Raw genomic sequence first — 17,369 nt, 5'->3', positions numbered from 1 at the left:
GTTTGTTTGAATCTTATTTTTTTAATGTAGGCATTTATCACTATTCCCTTTTAATAATGCTTTTGCTGCATCCCATAATTTTTGTCATGTTGTGTTTTCCTTTCTCATGAGGTGTTTTCTAATTTCCCTTTTGATTTCTTCTTTGACCCAATGATTTTGCTATTTATTTTTCACAGTTGTGAATTTTCAGTTTTACTTCTGTTAGTGATTTCTAGTTTCATTCCATTGTGGTCAGACAAGATACTTGGTATGACTTCAATTTTCTTAAATTTGTTAAGGCTCATTTTTGTAACTTGACATGTGAGGTACCCTGGAGAAACACCCATGTGTGCTTGAAAAAGTGTATTGTGCTGCTGTTGGATGGAATGTTCTGTGTAAGTCTGTCAGGTTCATTTGGTTTATAGCACTGATCAAGTACTGTTTTCTTACCGGATGTTCTATCCATTATTGAAAGTGGGGTTTTAAAGTGTCTTACTATTATGGCATTACTGAGCATTTCTGCCTTCAATTCTGTCAGTATTTGCTTGACATATTTAGGTACCCTGATGTTGGCTGCATAGACATTTATAAATTGTATTCAGTGTTTGTCTATGTATTTATCTTTCCCAATGAGTTTCATATTTATGCTGTTGTTTTACTGTTTAGTATTCTTTGTTTCAACTTCAAAAACTCTCTTTAGCATTTCATGGAAGGCCGGGTTAGTGGTGATAAACTTCTTTAGCTTTTATCTGGGAAAGTCATTATCTCTCCACTTTCAAAAAATAGTTTTGAAGAATATATTATTCTTAGATAATAGTTTTTTATCTTCATCACTTTAACATGATTGATGCTGGCCTGCAAAATTTTTGCTGAAGAATCTGCTTATGGGGGGTCCCTTTTATGTGACAAGTTTCTTCCATTCTTCTTCTCCCTCTCCTCCTCCTTTTTCTCTCTGTGCTTTTAAAATATTATTTGTTTTTGACTTTTGACAATTTGATAATAATGTGTCTTGGTATGAATTTCTTTGGATTCCTCTTTTTTGTATCCTTTGACTTCTTGGATTTGATGTCCATTTAGTACTGCAGGAGTTTTTGGCCATTATTTCTCTAAATACACTTTGTGTTTATTTCTCTATCCATCTGGAACTCAATGTGGATATTGGTCTTCTCGATAGTGTACCATAAATCCCTTTAGTTTTGTTCATTCTTTTTTCTCTTTTGGTCTTCTGACTGAATTATTTCCAGTGACTTGACTTTGAGTTCATCAGTCCTTTCTTCTGTTTGATCTGCTGGTGAACCCCTCAAGTACATTCTTCACTTCAGTTTTTGTGTTCTTCAGGTCTACAATTTATGTTTTGTACTTCTGAGTATTTTCCATCTCTACTGAAATTCTCATGCCTTGTTGAAATTGTACATATTTTATTGAATACTTTAAAGTAAAACTTCAAAGTACCTTTGCCATCAATTTCTTATCTGTCTGGTTGTTTTAAAAATATTTGTGTTTGGTATTTTGAGGTTTTACTCTAAGGAGTTCATTTTCATTTGACCTGACTTGAATTTGTTGTGCTTTCTGAATCTGAAACTTGGTGTCACTTGTAAATTTGGGCAACCTTTAAGTCATTAATCTTTTGAATAATTTCTCTAAAAGTCCAATCAGATATACAGGGTACAGCAAATAACACCCGTTTATTTTATTATAAAATTGTAAGCATGTAATTCTGTAACATAACAATATCATGCTCAAGCACACCATATGACATTTCATATGACATATGAAATGTTCAAATTAAAATTATAAATTATTAACCCATGTTATTACCTTACCAACCACACTTAACCAGGCCTTACTTCTGCTGGACCCCGTATGTTGAATCTGCTCATATCTTAACACATTGTGAACCACTCACGAGTTTTCTCATGTTTTACTCACCATCTGTTAATTCTCTTTTAACCCCTTATTCATATTTTTCATTTGTTATTTCTCTGGGCTATATTCTGGGTGCTTTTTCTCGGATCTTCTAGTTTACTAGTTTTTTAAACTGTTTATTCTGTTTGTTACCATCCATTTCAGTTTCTAACTTTAATTATATTTTTCATTTTTAAATGAGATTTATTTCCAAATGTGCCTAGTCAGTTTTGATTATTTCTTGATCATATATCAACACTGCTTAATTCACATGAACATCTCATACTATGTATTTGTTAATTCTGACATATTCAATCTTGGTAGGTAAGACTCCTTAGTGTAATTTTCCACTTTGAGCTCATGTTCTTTCAAATTTTATCTGTCAGGATTCTGGTTTTAATGTATACTCCTCAAAAGACAATTTGCATTTGCTCTTTCCAGGTGTTTGAGGTTACTATCAAGCCAACATAACTACATTTTCAGGGTTTTTTTTCTCTAAAGTCCTAGAAGTGGTGTCAATTTAGGCTTCAAACTTGTGTGAGAGCTTTAGGAATTCTCACGGAAGGCTTTTCTTCCCCTAATTTGTGTCTTCTTCACTTAGAGCCAAGACAGAGATAGGCACAAATCCTATTATTAACCTCTGAGGATCTGCTTATTTTCCCCCAAATCCACTAAAGATGTACACTATGATTCTGGCATTAATCTGGAGGGAATGAGATTAGAACTCACTACAACGTATTGCCTCAAAAGTCACCTCCCCATAACACCAACACATAAAATTAAAATCCAGGCTTTAGGATAGCAGGAAGCTGCTAAAAAGTACCCCCAATTTCAAGACAAAAATCTATGTGATACTTTATCACTCTGCATTCACATCTTCTTTTGTGGTTTCTTGCCTCTGAGGAATTTCCTTACCTATCAGCTCAATCATTCATTGAGAAAAATTAAATGCTCTCTGCAGCATTTTAAGGCATTTCTCTGATCTTTATTCAGTGATATGGCTCTGGTTTCTAGTTTTATAAACTAGGAGATGAGAGTCATATGCTGAGTATGAAGGGGGAAGAAGATTGCTGGAGAATGAAAAAAGCTTGAAGTGGTAGAATATGGAAAGTTAAATAATGAAGTACTAAATAATAATGTATTAATAGTATCCAGGAAAGCTCATTGGGAGAGATCACTTGGTAAGACTTGATTGCCCCTGCCTATACAGTAGTCTCATACTTGATATTTATTAGCCATATAACCTTGGACAAGTTATACCCCATTTATTTCTCCCTATGTCATGGGGATTGTGAAGACAAGTGTTATAAAGTGCTTTGAAAAATATTAAATCACCCAAAATGTAAGACATTGTAACCATGTCTTCTACCACAGAATTGTATGTCAACAAACTCTTATATCACAGATGATCTCAGGAAAAACAGAACCAAATTAATGGATAAACCGTTTAAGAGACTCAGACAAAATCACAATTACTGATAAAAATCCAACACTGTACTAAACCACTATTTCAGTAAATAGTAACTGACTTCACGATGTGAGATGTATTTGTTTTACTGGCTTCTCTATTTAATATTTGTTGAAACCAAATTAGCAAAGCTCTAAATACCATAGGCCATTTGCCATCATATAAAAATAATTTTGCTAAGCAAAATTCTGTAATATATGAAGTGATTTCATTAAGATTTACCTATAGTAATCAAAATTAAATTTATCTAATTAAACCAAGATAAGAGAATCTTAGCATTCATACCATAAGCAATCTTTTAGGCAGAAAATATAGAGATCTCAGAAAGTACACAAATAATTTCCCTCAAGTGTTCATCAAAATTAACTCCCAAATTTTTGATGGCTAAATACATTCCAGATTTTAGTCTTTTCAAGATTCTCCCTCAATAACATATTCCCCATTGTTCTTGTTGCTATGAGATAAAAATGTGATAAAATAACTATCCTTAAAGGAGTTTCCACCTTAGGTGGTGACCCCTTTGGCATAGAGATTTTTCAACCTTTTTCATCTCATGGCACACAAAAACTATTTACTAAAATTCTGCAGTACACTACAAAATATATTTTTTGCTGGTAACAAAAAAATAGATATAATTTTGATTCATTCACACCAGATAGCTATTGTTGTGTTGGCTGTCATCATTTTTTTTAAAAAATTTGAGAATCTAAGGGAAAAGTGGTAAGTGCCCCTGCCTAAATAGTCAGGTGTTGCATATTTTAAAAATTCTTGCAGCATACCTGTTGAAAATTTTTGGTCTAAGGTATCCATGCTATAATACTGACCTGCTTATTAGTCACTTAGTAGCAGTCTTGGTTATCAGATTAACTGTGGTAGTATCACAGTGCCAGTGTTCAAATTACTCTTATTTTACTGAATAATGGCCCCAAAATGCAAGAGGAGTGATTCTGATAATCTGGATATGCCAAAGAAAGGCCATAAAGTGACTCCTTTAAGTGAAAAGCTATATATGTACTGGAGAAAACATAGTATATAGAGAGTTTGGTACTATCCATGGTTTCAGGAATCCACTTGGAGGTCTTGGATTGAATCCCCGTGGAAAACATGGGGCCATTGTAATCTGGTTTAAAAACTAAAGTTTTCTATGCTAAAAGTACAAGAGTGTGAACTTCTTTTTTCTGGTAAGGTAAAAATTCTGTCAAGAAAAGTCTAATTATTTCAGAAAATGCTACGTTTATCTCAATTCTATTCAAGTGCAGTCAACAAAACAAAGAGTGGTTCAGGTAGTATTAACTTTTTTCAGGTCATTCTTAACGTTTTGAAAACATAATGAGTTTTAGAGGAACCACCCAATATGTTCAAAGTAGTAATGACTGTTTTACTAACTTTATTTTTACACTGCTCTATTGTTCTTTGTAACTAAGTCCATAAAGTTAGACTGTTTTTAATTAGTGAGAAGTGGATACAACAAATGCTTTAAAGAGATCAACAGTAAAATAAAATTGGTATTTAATAAGACAGATAGTGAAGACAGAGTGATTTGGTAATCAAAATGCACATCTATTCAAAACAGATATAGGGCATTTTGGTTAAAAAAATCAGCTGGTTTGTAAATATTTGTTACCACAGACTTTTCCTATCGCTCTGCTCACTGGGAATACGAATAACTCAGTGAGAAAGTTTCATTAATTCAGAATGATCAATGGAAAGTGTATTTCCAGTACCTTGAAATTGATATAAAAATTTGAATTAAAATATTCATTTAAATACAGTTCTTCTAGATTTTTTCTAACGAATAGGGAAATGATTTCTCTTAAGAAACCTCTTTTTAAACAGGTTAAAAATTTGTTCTTTTACATACAGTGATTTGTCATAAAATTATTGATTATAAAAAGACAAACATAGACAAACAACCTACACTCTTTTAAGAGACTACAAAAAGAGAAAGCTTTAGTCCAGTTTTCTTCCAAATTATGTTTTCTAGGTTAATAGAGTTCTATTGCTTTTTAAAAATTACAATACACAAGACTGATTTAACAGGAAGACTTGTAGACATTTAAGTTCTTCCTCACTAGCTAGGAATACCATCACTGAAAATAAATCTGAAAACTCAATCTAGTTATTGTGTAGTTTGTGCTGGAGAAGCATACTTTTTAAATTTTGAGCTTAATTATAGAGGCTTTTTTTCCCCTATTGTGGCAGTGTTTAGCCACTGTGTGTTTAACTCAGGGTGAAAGATATGACTGGCAGAGAGCACAAGGGAACCATTTGTGGCACTGGAAATACTGTGTATCTTAAACTGGTGGTAGTAACATGAATGTATCCATATGTAAAATCTCACCTAGCTGTACATTTAAGATTTGTGCACTCTATGTTTTATATATATATATATATATATATATATATATATATATATCTGAAGAGTAGAGTGTTAAGCTACATATAAAATGCCCACCAACTATTTTACAGTGGATCATTAATATAATTTTTGTAAGTCCAAATGTATAGGGTAACTTATTTGTTGCTTATGGGAAAGGATTGCTAGTCATGTTCAGGTAAATTAACTATATCTGAAGCTAGAGTAAGGCTTCTGTGAAAGGAGGTCATTGGTATTATATTAGAAATGTCAGGAAGAATATATGTATCAGTTTAACTATAAGGGAGAGAAGTGCAATTAAACTTTAAACAACTAGAAGATCAGAACATCGTCAAATAAGTGACATGACTGTGGCATGATAATTTGATTTACGATTTCCCATGCTTTTTATTTATGCTTGTTTGTTTTTTCGTCATTGAATTGCTTGGACTTCCAAAGGGATGGGAAAGGAAAAGAATTAAAGTTTTGTTACTCATTTTAAACTGTTGTTTTTAGCGTGCTAAAAAGCTGAAGTTATGACTGGATTTAAAAATTGTGCATTCTACCTCCTTTCTACTAAGCAAGAAAACAGTTGGTTATGTATGCAGGAAATATAAATACTGATTCTGCACCAAATGTTTTTACTTTTCCTGATAGCTATGTTAATTCTCATCACCTCCAAAAGCCTGAGAGGATTAGCTGCAGAGACCAATATTGTTCTATATTAGTATTGAGTATATGATGTCACCTTGTTTCCTCCTCTCAAGAGATTTTTTTTTTTGTAGGATGGGGGGTACTTTTTGGACAATTCTCAGAATTCTGTGGCTTATATACCACTAGCTGATACACTTGATTGGCAACCTTACACTCCCAAACCTGTTTGAAATGGGTCAAATACCTAAGCTCCACAGAACAATGCAATCCAACCAGTAATTCCTCATAAAAGAGAAAGGGGGTGTGATTAGCTTCCAGCTATTAAGCAAGTTGTTGCAAAAACAGTTTGGTGGTTTGTTTCTGCAATAGGCACAGGTTAAGCTAGTATTTTTCTCTTAATTAGCTCGAGAGAGAGAGACAGACAGACACACTAGGATATAAGAGGTAGGAAAAACAGCCAAAGCACGAAGCAACTGAGGCAAACATTAAGGGCTTTATGGAGGTCTTTCTATTGACCCTCAGTATTGGTTATCGATTATTAACTCTGCTGGAGAACTATTGAACGGAATCTGTGTGAGGCTTATCGAGCCACAGGAAAGGGGATGCAGAAGGGAATATAAGCTTCTAATAAAAGAAACGCAGCAACAATAGCAGAGGAACAGCTCTGCCTGGTGACGTAATGGCTGGCAGCAGTCCAGCTTCAGCAGAGCTGCTGCTACCTCAGCATCCAACCTCTCTCAACACAGTCCACCTTCGGCAGAGCTACCAGGGCTCACACTTCTTGCGATGCCAGCAACACCTTACCTTGGAGGGTTAGAATGCCGAACAAAGGGTCGTCTTGCTGTTTTAAGTTGTCAGAACACACACTCTCACTCACTCACCCCTCAAGTCCCTCAGTAACCGAGTCGATCGGCTTGTCAAGTTTAGGGCGAGCACCCTGGCGCGCCCTCCAGGTGTGCCTCAGTTTCCCCAGGCTGGTCTCAGGTCCGCCCATCACCGCGCCCCCACCCCCACCCATCTTCAGCGGGAGTTGGTCGCAGCGGCCCCGCTCGCCCTCCTGGCCCCGCAAGCCGGTCCAGCCGCCTTACCTCCGCCAGGTAGAGGTTGAGGAGACAGAGCGTGGAGAACTGGAGACAGGAAGGGAAGCAGTAGAGCAGCCAGTGGGGGAAGAAGTGCAGGTGAGCGGGCGGCCGGAGCAGGGGTAGGGAGCCGCTGAGCGAGAAGGCGGCGGAGAAGAGGGTGGTCCTGAGCGCTGCCCACAGGAGACAGAGGAAGAGGCAGAGGCTCTGGTAACTCAGCCGCCGCTCGCGGTACAAAAGCAGCCTCCACAGCTGCAGGTAGGCAAAGGCGAAGAGCGCGGCATAAAGCAGGGCGTGCAGGACGCTCAGTGCCAACTGCACGGAGCCCGGTACCACCGCGCCTGAGGCGGCAGCGACGGCGCCTTCGCCTGCGCCGCCCTCGCCCGGCGTCGAGGGCTCACGGCCGGCCGCGGGGGCGGCGGCGGCCACGGGACCCGGCACGGACACCCCCATTACGGGGCCTGGGGGGCGGGCGAGGGAGCGCGGGAAGGAAGGGGCAGGGCTCGGAGCCGCCGTCGAGGAGGAGAAGGATTTGTGCCTTACCCCCCACCCACCCCAACCTTCAACCCCAGGAAGCGCCGTGACAGGACCCAGAGCCCCGCGCAGAGCAGCCGCGGCTCCCCAGATCCCTCCTCCTCTCCCCGCCCCCCGGGGGGTCTCGGCTCCTCCTGCTGCGGCTCCGCTCGGTAGCTGCAAAAAACAACTCTCGGCTGGAGACAATCAGCTGAGAAACCCGAGTATTTGAGGCGCTCGCTCCGCACGGTGGGCTCGCGCGGATTGGGCCAGGCGGGCACGCCCCTGCGCGCCGCACTCGGTAGCCCACGGGCCTCAAGACCCGTCGCTCCAGGGCTCCAAGACCTGATTGGGCATCCCCTTTCTCTGCTTTTTCCCTCCCCTGAATTCCCCACCCACGCTGCTGATTGGCCCAGCTACTGCACGGCTCTTTGGCACCGGCGGGAGGAGTGGCTCGTCGCTCGTCAATTGGGGCGGATTTCGCTCCGCCCGCTGCGCTACCAATTGGTTGGAGAGGTCGCACGTAAGGACCACGAGGAGAGGGAGGAGCCTTGGGGATTTCTCCCCCGCCCCCCCCCAGCAGGCGGATTCTGTAGAGCGGTGGCAGCCGGAGGCAGTTCTTTTTCGCGGGTGGGCTTAGGGGTTCGAGGCTGCTGGGCGAGTGGGTTGTGTGCAGCGAGGACCCACCCTGAGTCTCTCCTTCACGTGGCGGGACCTGTCGGACGCGCTGAAGCAGGTGGGTGGCAGTGCGGATCCTCCAGGCTAGGGGCTGTGGTCTCTGCCTGCAGGGTTGGGGATTGAGACCGAGCCGCTCTCCCCCAGCGAGGGCCGCACCGCTGAGCTCTGGACATTGATTTAGAAGGGGCCTCACTTGGATTCTTCTGAGGGGCATTTTGCTTACTTCTTTCCCGGCGTGAGCGGCGAGAAAATCCTGAGCCCTTGGAGGGGAGAGGGAATGGAATGAGGTGAAGGGTGAACCGAAGTTCTAAGGAAGACTCTTCCCTTCCTCGGGAATTGTCCCTTGAAGAGGGGTGGTATTAGAAGGAGATGGAGATCCAAGCTATATGAATAGGGAGTGTGTGACTCTTTGAAAATAAGAATTCGTAAAGATGCTCTCGGCGTAAGTTTAGGGGAAAGGCAGAACTAGAATTCTGTTATTGATGAAGGTCTACAGAGGAAGAAGTAGAATAGTCTGTGTCCCTAAAATCTCACATGTATTCTTCAAACCTTCCTCCTGTCTGTGGTAAATGGTGGCGCTAGAGGTTCCTGGGGCTCACAGACACAAAATGAAGGCTTTGTAACTGCTATAAATGAGTAGAAAATAAATAAATTTCCCACCGTGTATTGGACTAATATAACATTTGTTGACCTTTTTTTGGTGTTTGGTAATAAACAGAATAGTGCAAAATGATGAGAAAATGATTCGTGTTTTTCTTAGAATGAGCCACACACCACAAGTTCATTGTCCCTGAAAGACATTGGCGCATTTACTGGCACAGCCAGGACCCAGCCTTTCCTAACTCACCATCCTTCGCTCTAATGCTTTGCTCAACAAGAGTGTTTCTACCTTTTTTCCTAGCTAGTGATCCATAGGGAACTTTAAAGTCTGTTTTGCTCCAGATTCTGGAACAGTAGTCCATGTAGGCACCAGGTGCTGGTGGGTCCTGGGTTCTTTTACAGGTGTGTGAACAAACTGTGATAGATGTTTAGGCCTAGCACTGTTAGGTGGGTATCAGATGGAACGTCACCTGAGCAGTTATGCAGTGCAGCCTATGTAGGGTACAATTTGCTCTAAAGAAGTTAACAGACCTAATCCAACAATGCTTTAGAGCAGGATCTCATGTTCATTCGAGTGTAAGAAATTCACCTAATGGATTCCTAGAACATGTGGTTAGGGCTGTACACAGTTCTACTTGAAAGGGGACAGTGCTCATGGCAACAGTGAGTTAACTAATTGCCGTTATGTGCTTAAGCACACAAATTAAGCATGAACTCAGAGTTATGTGATTTGAGGCACTTGGCAAAATTAGTAGAATATCCTGTTCTCTGGCATGTTCACTGTTTTTTATCTTCCATAATCAAGAAGGTGCAAATTTTAGGTCATGAATAGATTTTCTCCATGAAGACTTTTTTCTTTTTTTGCCTATATTCTCTACTAAAGTGATAGCTAACACCTAGATATTACTCATACTAGTTTTAGGTCTTTGCTTTTAAGACTTTTTATTCCATTGTCATTGCAAGTCTTGATACCCTTCTGTTTCCTCCTTTTTGGGGGTGTTTGTTGGGGGGTGTGGGTGGAGAGAAAGGATTTTGCCCTGTCTTGAAGGGGCTGTAAAATAGATGCTGACACTGTTGACTCCTTTTATTGCCACCTTTGGGTCTTAAATGATAAGCTGTAATGAGATATAATCGTTTTATTTGAGGCTAGTTCAGTGAGCAGGTTCTGTTCCACAGTAGCAGCATTAAACTATTAGTAAGCTAGTTTTTGACAATCCTTTTACAGAAACTTTGTAAGCATTAAGTGCCCCATTTGTTGCAAAGTTGAAACATGTCTTTCCACAGGGAATGATGCCCACAGATTTGGTATAATTTATTTTATGTTTACAGTTGTTAATTTCCTCTTTTTCTTAAGAGAGAAAACCACTAGTTTTATAGTTAATCATAAGGCAAATTTAAGCCTATAAAGGGGAACTGAATCAAGGGTATTCTAGAAAAGCTTGTTGCTAGATTTTAAAATTAGAAATGTGTCCAAATGCACAATGATTGGATATTGTTGTTCTAGGAGAGCAGATTACTTTAGTACAATGGTTTTTCAAACATTTAAAGCTGAACTGTTTACCACGTATTATATGCTGGACCCAATCCCAAAATGGGATTGCTCTAGCTGAAGAGGGCCACCAGCTGCTCCATCTGTCTAGAGAATACATGAAGGAAAATCCTTGCCTCCTTCTCTCATGAACAAGAATGTCTGTGTTTTCCCCTTGAAGCACTTCTTCCTCATTTCCCTCTGGGAGCTCTTTTAGTATTCTGGTGCCAAATAAAAACTTTTGTTGCCCTTAAGCATTTTATTTGCAAATGTGTGAAATTGCTATAAAAGCTTCTAAACATTTACACTAAATTTCTGTGTTTACCTTATTATCATAGATCAGTAGCAGATAGTTCATATTCTGGCACATGCTGTAGAGCATAGTTCTCCATGGTCCTTGGCTTTGCCCTGCAAGAGGTCCCTTTCATTTTTTTATCCTTGATCACATTTGAAGTTGGCTTTGGAGACTATAAACTCTTTCCATGTGGGAGCAGGTTTTTTAGCTTGCTTCCTGACCATACAAGAGTGGGGACTAACATTTGGAACAGCAAGTCTCTTGGATAGGGTTCTTCTTTGAGTACCTTTCTTATTACACTCAAACAACAGTAGCTATCACAGTATTCATCTTCCCTTTTCTAGCCTTTTCTCTTAGGGCTATAAATAAGTCCATTAGCTACCTAGGTACATGCTCATAAATTCATTAGGTACTTGCCATTTTCAAATTGTTGTAGTGACAGTTTCATCAGATGTTTTGTCACTCCTTAATGTGGATCATTTGCTCAGCTCGTGTCTCTGATAAGTTTTCTTGGGAAAAACGTTTTCTTGATTAGGCCCTTACTGCTTAATCCCTGATGTAGTATTTTAGAGTTCTTGTTAAGGCAGCATCTCACTTCTAGTTTGTATACCAGTGAAGATAAATTAAATTGTTCTGCAATTATAACTCCTTAAATCTCAGTGGCTTAAGACAATAAGGTTTATTTCTTCTACATCACATGCTCATGGCATATCAGCTACAGGTTCTCTTTGTTGCGTTCATTCTGGGACCTACATTGATAAACAGTCACTATTTGAGCATTTTTAGTGCCTGTTACAGAGGAAAATAAAGCTTGGTATATTACACAGTAGCTGTTAAAACTATTGCTTAAAAGAGACGTACCACTTTCACTTAGAATAAATCACATGGTGGCCTCAGACTTCACTAGAAGTGGGTGTTTTCTTTCCCCACCACTCACCATCCACACTTACCTTTTCAAGATCTTTTTATGAGGAGACCATGTCCCTGGGAAAATGCATTTTATTCATGTGAAATGATCACTCTTCTGTGGCCCCATGGGGTAGACTGGACTAATAAGAGTAGAAGCTGTAAAATATTTCATTATACATAAGTAATTTCTTTAAAAATCAAAGTGAAAAGGTACACTGTTTAAAGAGTCAGATCTTTCAATAGGGTTTCAATAGCCCCTTTGCTATCTTCCCCCCTTCAATTTATTATTCCTTAGAGGCAATTACTTTTAACTGCTCCCTGTTTCTTTTGGCATTGATATTCCTGTTTCCAATAAACTTGGTTTTTGGTCTTGTGAAAGATGAATATTTAGCTCTCTTTTATCCTCTTTTTCACCCTGACTGCATGATCCCCTATTTTCTGTCTCCCCGTCTACTCAGTTGTGGTCGTCATAGGTTTGGTTAAATCATCATTCAGTATTTATTTTGTTATGACCATGTAAACTCTATTTCTAGCTGACCTGTGCAATATTCTCTGCTTTAAGTCATTTCTTCAATAATCAAACTTATCAAAGATGGAGCAAACTGCAGAAGTTACTATTAAGTTCCTATTTCCAAAAAAAAAGTAAGAATAACTGCCAAACTCTCTAATTGACCAAATGCAAAGTACTTTGAAATGTATAATCTCATTTGATTAATGAGATAGGTGTGGGAAAGTATTCAAGTCTTGAATGTACAGTTAGAACTTTTGGTGTTACAAAATACATTCTAGGGGAAAAGAATCATATGTTAACCCTAATGTCCAATTTAGTGTTGAAATAATTGAATTGTAACCACAAAGACAGGAAAAGTGATACTTTATATTTGAATCTTAAATTATACTTTAAATATTTTACCTTTTAATTAGGTTGGAATTATTTCATTGGTAACAGATTTTATATAGTTATTCTCTTAGGCTCAAGATGTATGCATTTTTCCCACCCCCAGAATATAAATAAAATCTCGAATGACCTATTTTTAAACCATTCCTATTAATATAAAGTGGCTTTAAAATATGCCGGCTTAAAATGGCTAGAATGTATGATCAATTTTAATGTCAAGGATATCCCTTAATTATATCATTAAAATTACTTTTTTATATACCTCTCACAGTCCTCACTCATAATTCTACTTGAATTTTTGAACTCTAAGGGGCTTATTATTAAAAATTGATGGTAAATGAATTCACTGTTTGGTAGTAATGAAAAGAATATCAGAAAGTAATCATGAGTGATTAGCTCCTTTTTTGATATACCTACTCCTTAGGGAGAGGTGTTCTGTTCTTATTGATAATATTGAAAAAACAGAGTAAATAGCCAATTAATATCTTCTTTTTCTAGTTTTTTAAATTCTTTTATCATTTTATACTTTACTGAAAAATTCTACCCCTAATTTTATGTGTAATTTTCGCTTCCCTCACCCCCCACCACTGTCTCCTATTTTAAGATAGTGATTGTTTGTTTGAAAAGAAATTGAAACAAAATTCTCACCTACATCTGTGGACATATGTTTACCTTCTAGAAGTATATTTTTATATTATACAAATTTTTCTAATTATATTCTTTTAAACATAATAATATAGATTGTTAGTAGAAAAGCTTCCTGAAAGAACAAAGTGTTTAAGAGAAATATGAAAGTAGCAAAACAGAAGAGAATTGAAAGCAGATGCAGAGGACAATGTGGAAGTAAAGGCAGCATGAAAGATGAGAAGAGGATAATCCAGAACAAATCTGAGATCAGAAAATAGAACTGAATTGAGAAGATATTTGAATTTCTAAGTTGTATGAATAAATCAAAGTCTTGAGCATTAAAACTGTGTATTAAGAAAATGTTCATAAGTAGTTTTAATAGCTATCTTCTAGGAACTTTAAAGTAGAAAAAATGTGAACATAGTAGATATATATGTGTATTTCGAACGTGTTACTCCCATGTTAATGGTATTAAATAGCTGTTTGTATATTAAGTGTAAATATACTCCCAGTAGAGAAGGATAAAATGCCCAATTTAAAAAATGAATTCAATGTTTGAGAATAAATTTTAGAGCTCTTAAAAATGACAGTTAGTGTAACATACTCCAGAAACTACCTATTAAACTTGAGATACTTAATATTGCATTTTCCTGACTGTCTTTTAGAAGTATCAAAAGTCAATAGCATTATCAAATCACTGTCATTATATATCATCCCTTCTCAAGTTTTTACTAGGAAGAAATAATAAAGTGCTAGGAAGATCAAATGTATATGTAATGCCTTATTCTTTTTTACATATTTTACTTCAGTCATTTATTTAACAAATTCATTCAGCAAAACTTTGTTGAACCCCTACTCTTGCCAGGTATTATCTGAGGCAACAGCACAGCAGTGAATAAACACAGACAAGATCTCCTGCTTATATACAACTACAGCTGATGATGTCTTTCAGTTTCAAAGTACTTAGAATTGGCATCTCTTTTGTCATCATGTGCATTGTTTATAAGGCAGCAGTCAACTCTCTACCAGAACTGAGTCCTAAGCAATATTTCAGTACCTTGCAAGCAGGGAGAACCTCCTTAGCTTATTTTTATCAAGCTGGTAAGTATTTTTTATATTCTGATTTTTATGACATTTCTATTACTATTTAATCAGTATGCTCACCGAGAGCTTATTGTTGGGATTAATTATATGCGCTACTGCTTCTACTACAATATGCTTGCCTCAATTTAAATCCTGATTCTGCCACTTGACCTGTTGTATGACCTTGGTCAAGTCACTTAACCTCTCTCTGTCTTTTTTGTTATCCATAATGAGGAAATAGTACTTGCTTTATAAATTTGTTGTGAGGATAAGGATAAGTGACTTTACTCATGTACTAATCCATACTAAATTCTAGATAAAAAGGAACTGTTAAGATAATAACATCTGAATTTTATATAGTCATTTCTGAAAGTATACTCTTTTATATTTTTAGCATGTAAATATTTTAAAAGTGTTTTTTAAACTTTAAATGTAGTATCACTAATGCTTTAGCTATACCATTAATTAAAATAAATTAACTAATATAACTCTTAAACATAACTGATAATTGTAATGGTTTCATTTAAGGCTTCGTGCATAAAAAATTCTATTTTTGCAATTAGTAAGTGAACTAAATCCACATTTCTATTGGTTCCCTTATAATTATTATTTAAAAATGGTATTTTAAAAACGATTTTGAAAGTTTTATGCATGTATACATGGTTTTTTTTTTGCATATGGTATTAAACTTGGTAAAATAATGCCAAATATTAGGTTTAAATTAAACATTTATTTACTTAATTTTTAAAAAGAATTTATTTATTTATTTTTAGGGAGGGAAGGGGGGGAGAGAGAGAGAGAGGGAGGGAGAGGGGGAGAGAGAGAGAGAGAGAAATATCAATGTGCGGTTGCTGGGGGTTATGACCTGTAACCCAAGAATGTACCCTGGCTGGGAATCGAACCTGGGACACTTTGGTTCCCAGCCCGTGCTCAATCCACTGAGCTACGCCAGCCAGGGCAAATTAAACATTTATTTACTCTATTGTTTTAGAAAGTTTTTAAGGTTGCTTACAAAATTAAAATATGTCATTATAAAGACATTATAAATAATAATGAGACTTTGGAAGTAAGGGCATAAATACACTATAAGTAGGTGTATTTAGTTACTGCTTATTTGTTGTTGTTGCATACTGGTTGGGCAAACTAATATATTTCTTTTTACTTTTGCAGCTTTGGATTTTAATTTTAAGATTTTATCTTTTCTAAGGTACAATTTATTAAACATGCATAAAACTTTTCTTATTTTAGATTCTTCAAGTAACTCTATATTTCTTGAAGAACTGAATAAGGCTGTTAAACCTCTCCAAGACTATGGAATTTCAGTTGCAAAGGTAGAAAGATATTCATGTTAATAAATTATCAGTGACAAACATTTTATATTTGAATGACTTATGGCTGAATAGCTAAAGATGCTTGTGTTGTTTCACTTCTTTTTCCAAACTGTAAAAAAAAAAAATTGCTACCTTTTTTTATAAGTTCAGACAGAAACACAAAAAGATAGTTCCAAATCAGTTTAATTTTGTAAATTATTTTCTTGTGTCTGTGGTGTCATTTTTCAGTCCTATAGTTAGACTTTTATTTTGTTCTGCCTGACAAATATATCACAATTCAATTATTTATTAAATCTCTATTAGTACAAGTGGAAGTACTTGTACTAATTGAGGTAACTGAAGTACTTTTTCTTTACTATTCTAAGTTTTTATAATTTCTTATGCTGTAGTTTCATTTATTTTTAGAATAGGTTAAAACAGCCTAACTTAAAATTATATATTTAATTCTTTTCTCAAAAAATTTTCAAACTTGCCATGGAAAAAATTGTGGAAAATTTCCACAGGCATCGTGGATTAGATAGCTACATGAGCCTTTTACTTAGTTTAAATTTAGAATTGGCACCTCAGAAAACTGAATGAGAAGTAACCCAGGGATTATTAAATTCTTTCAGATTAGTGTGTACCTGACTTTCTGTTGTCGACATAAGAAATGTCCAAACCTGTAGAGAATATTTATAAGAGTTTATTTAAGCCAAACTGACAACATACCCTGCGGAACAAGATTTCAAATGATCTGGAAGATAACAGTTTCCTTTATGCATTTGAAATTAAGAAGGGAATTTTAAAATGATTACATGGAGATGGGAGAAAGCAAGACCAGGACTGGATTACAGGGTAGTTAATATTAGGTGCTGTTAGCACTTTAAAAGGAGGGGTCTGAAACGGTGATCACATTAACATCAAAGTGTGCTAACCTAGCTGCACAGAAACAAAGATGAGGCTTGCTTAAGGCAAAGATATGCCTTTTACTAAGGTAATGTGCCTGGGGCATGACTACCCATCATGACTCCCCCAGTTAGGAATTTATGATCAGTTTACCCTGTGAGGTTACTTTCCATAGAATTCCTTTTACTTCTACACTGTGTGTACATCTATTCATTCTTGGTTCATTAGCCTTGCTTTTCCAAAAGATGGCTATTGTTCCTCTTGGTCTCTGCAGCTAGTTCCCAGGGCAGGAAGCACAGAAAGTTTAACCTTCACTATTAAAAGGATATTGTTCCCTCTACCTATAGAACACTTCTGACACCAAACATGTGAGTTTTGCACACCAAGCAATTCTGATGCTAACTGCCCAGAGTTAGCACAGATCCCACAGGTTAAGGGTTCAGTGTTATAAGACCACCTGTCACTTCATTTGCCAGATACAAGTAGTGTGTCTCCAGGTTACCTACAACTGACTTCTGCAGGACTTGGCTATAAATTGGGTGTTCTTACCTTCCCCTCCTAAGATTTGATAATTTGCTGTA

At 37.3% G+C, this 17,369-nt stretch overlaps 2 protein-coding genes across 3 annotated transcripts in view; one reads left to right on the top strand and one right to left on the bottom strand.

Moving 5' to 3' along the window:
- GPR137C (G protein-coupled receptor 137C) overlaps window positions 1-8,157 on the bottom strand; it is a 46,458-nt gene extending 38,301 nt beyond the window's left edge. The window contains exon 1 of the mRNA XM_028506856.2: window positions 7,451-8,157. Coding sequence (XP_028362657.1) covers window positions 7,451-7,894 — 444 coding nt within the window. The 5' untranslated portion in view covers window positions 7,895-8,157. The remainder of the gene's footprint in view (window positions 1-7,450) is intronic.
- A 350-nt stretch (window positions 8,158-8,507) lies between these two features.
- TXNDC16 (thioredoxin domain containing 16) overlaps window positions 8,508-17,369 on the top strand; it is a 74,652-nt gene continuing 65,790 nt past the window's right edge. The window contains exons 1-4 of one of the 2 annotated variants that reach the window (XM_036010066.1): window positions 8,536-8,690; window positions 13,603-13,705; window positions 14,355-14,590; window positions 15,821-15,903. In XM_036010066.1, the coding sequence (XP_035865959.1) occupies window positions 14,428-14,590; window positions 15,821-15,903 (246 nt within the window). In that variant the 5' untranslated portion in view covers window positions 8,536-8,690; window positions 13,603-13,705; window positions 14,355-14,427. Of the gene's footprint in view, window positions 8,691-13,602; window positions 13,706-14,354; window positions 14,591-15,820; window positions 15,904-17,369 lie in introns of both variants that reach the window. The other variant, XM_028507854.1, reaches the window with a different exon arrangement.

This window comes from Phyllostomus discolor, chromosome 1 (genome assembly GCF_004126475.2).
Source record: "Phyllostomus discolor isolate MPI-MPIP mPhyDis1 chromosome 1, mPhyDis1.pri.v3, whole genome shotgun sequence".
NCBI classification, from domain to species: domain Eukaryota; kingdom Metazoa; phylum Chordata; class Mammalia; order Chiroptera; family Phyllostomidae; genus Phyllostomus; species Phyllostomus discolor.
This window is presented reverse-complemented; position numbering and strand designations above follow the sequence as displayed.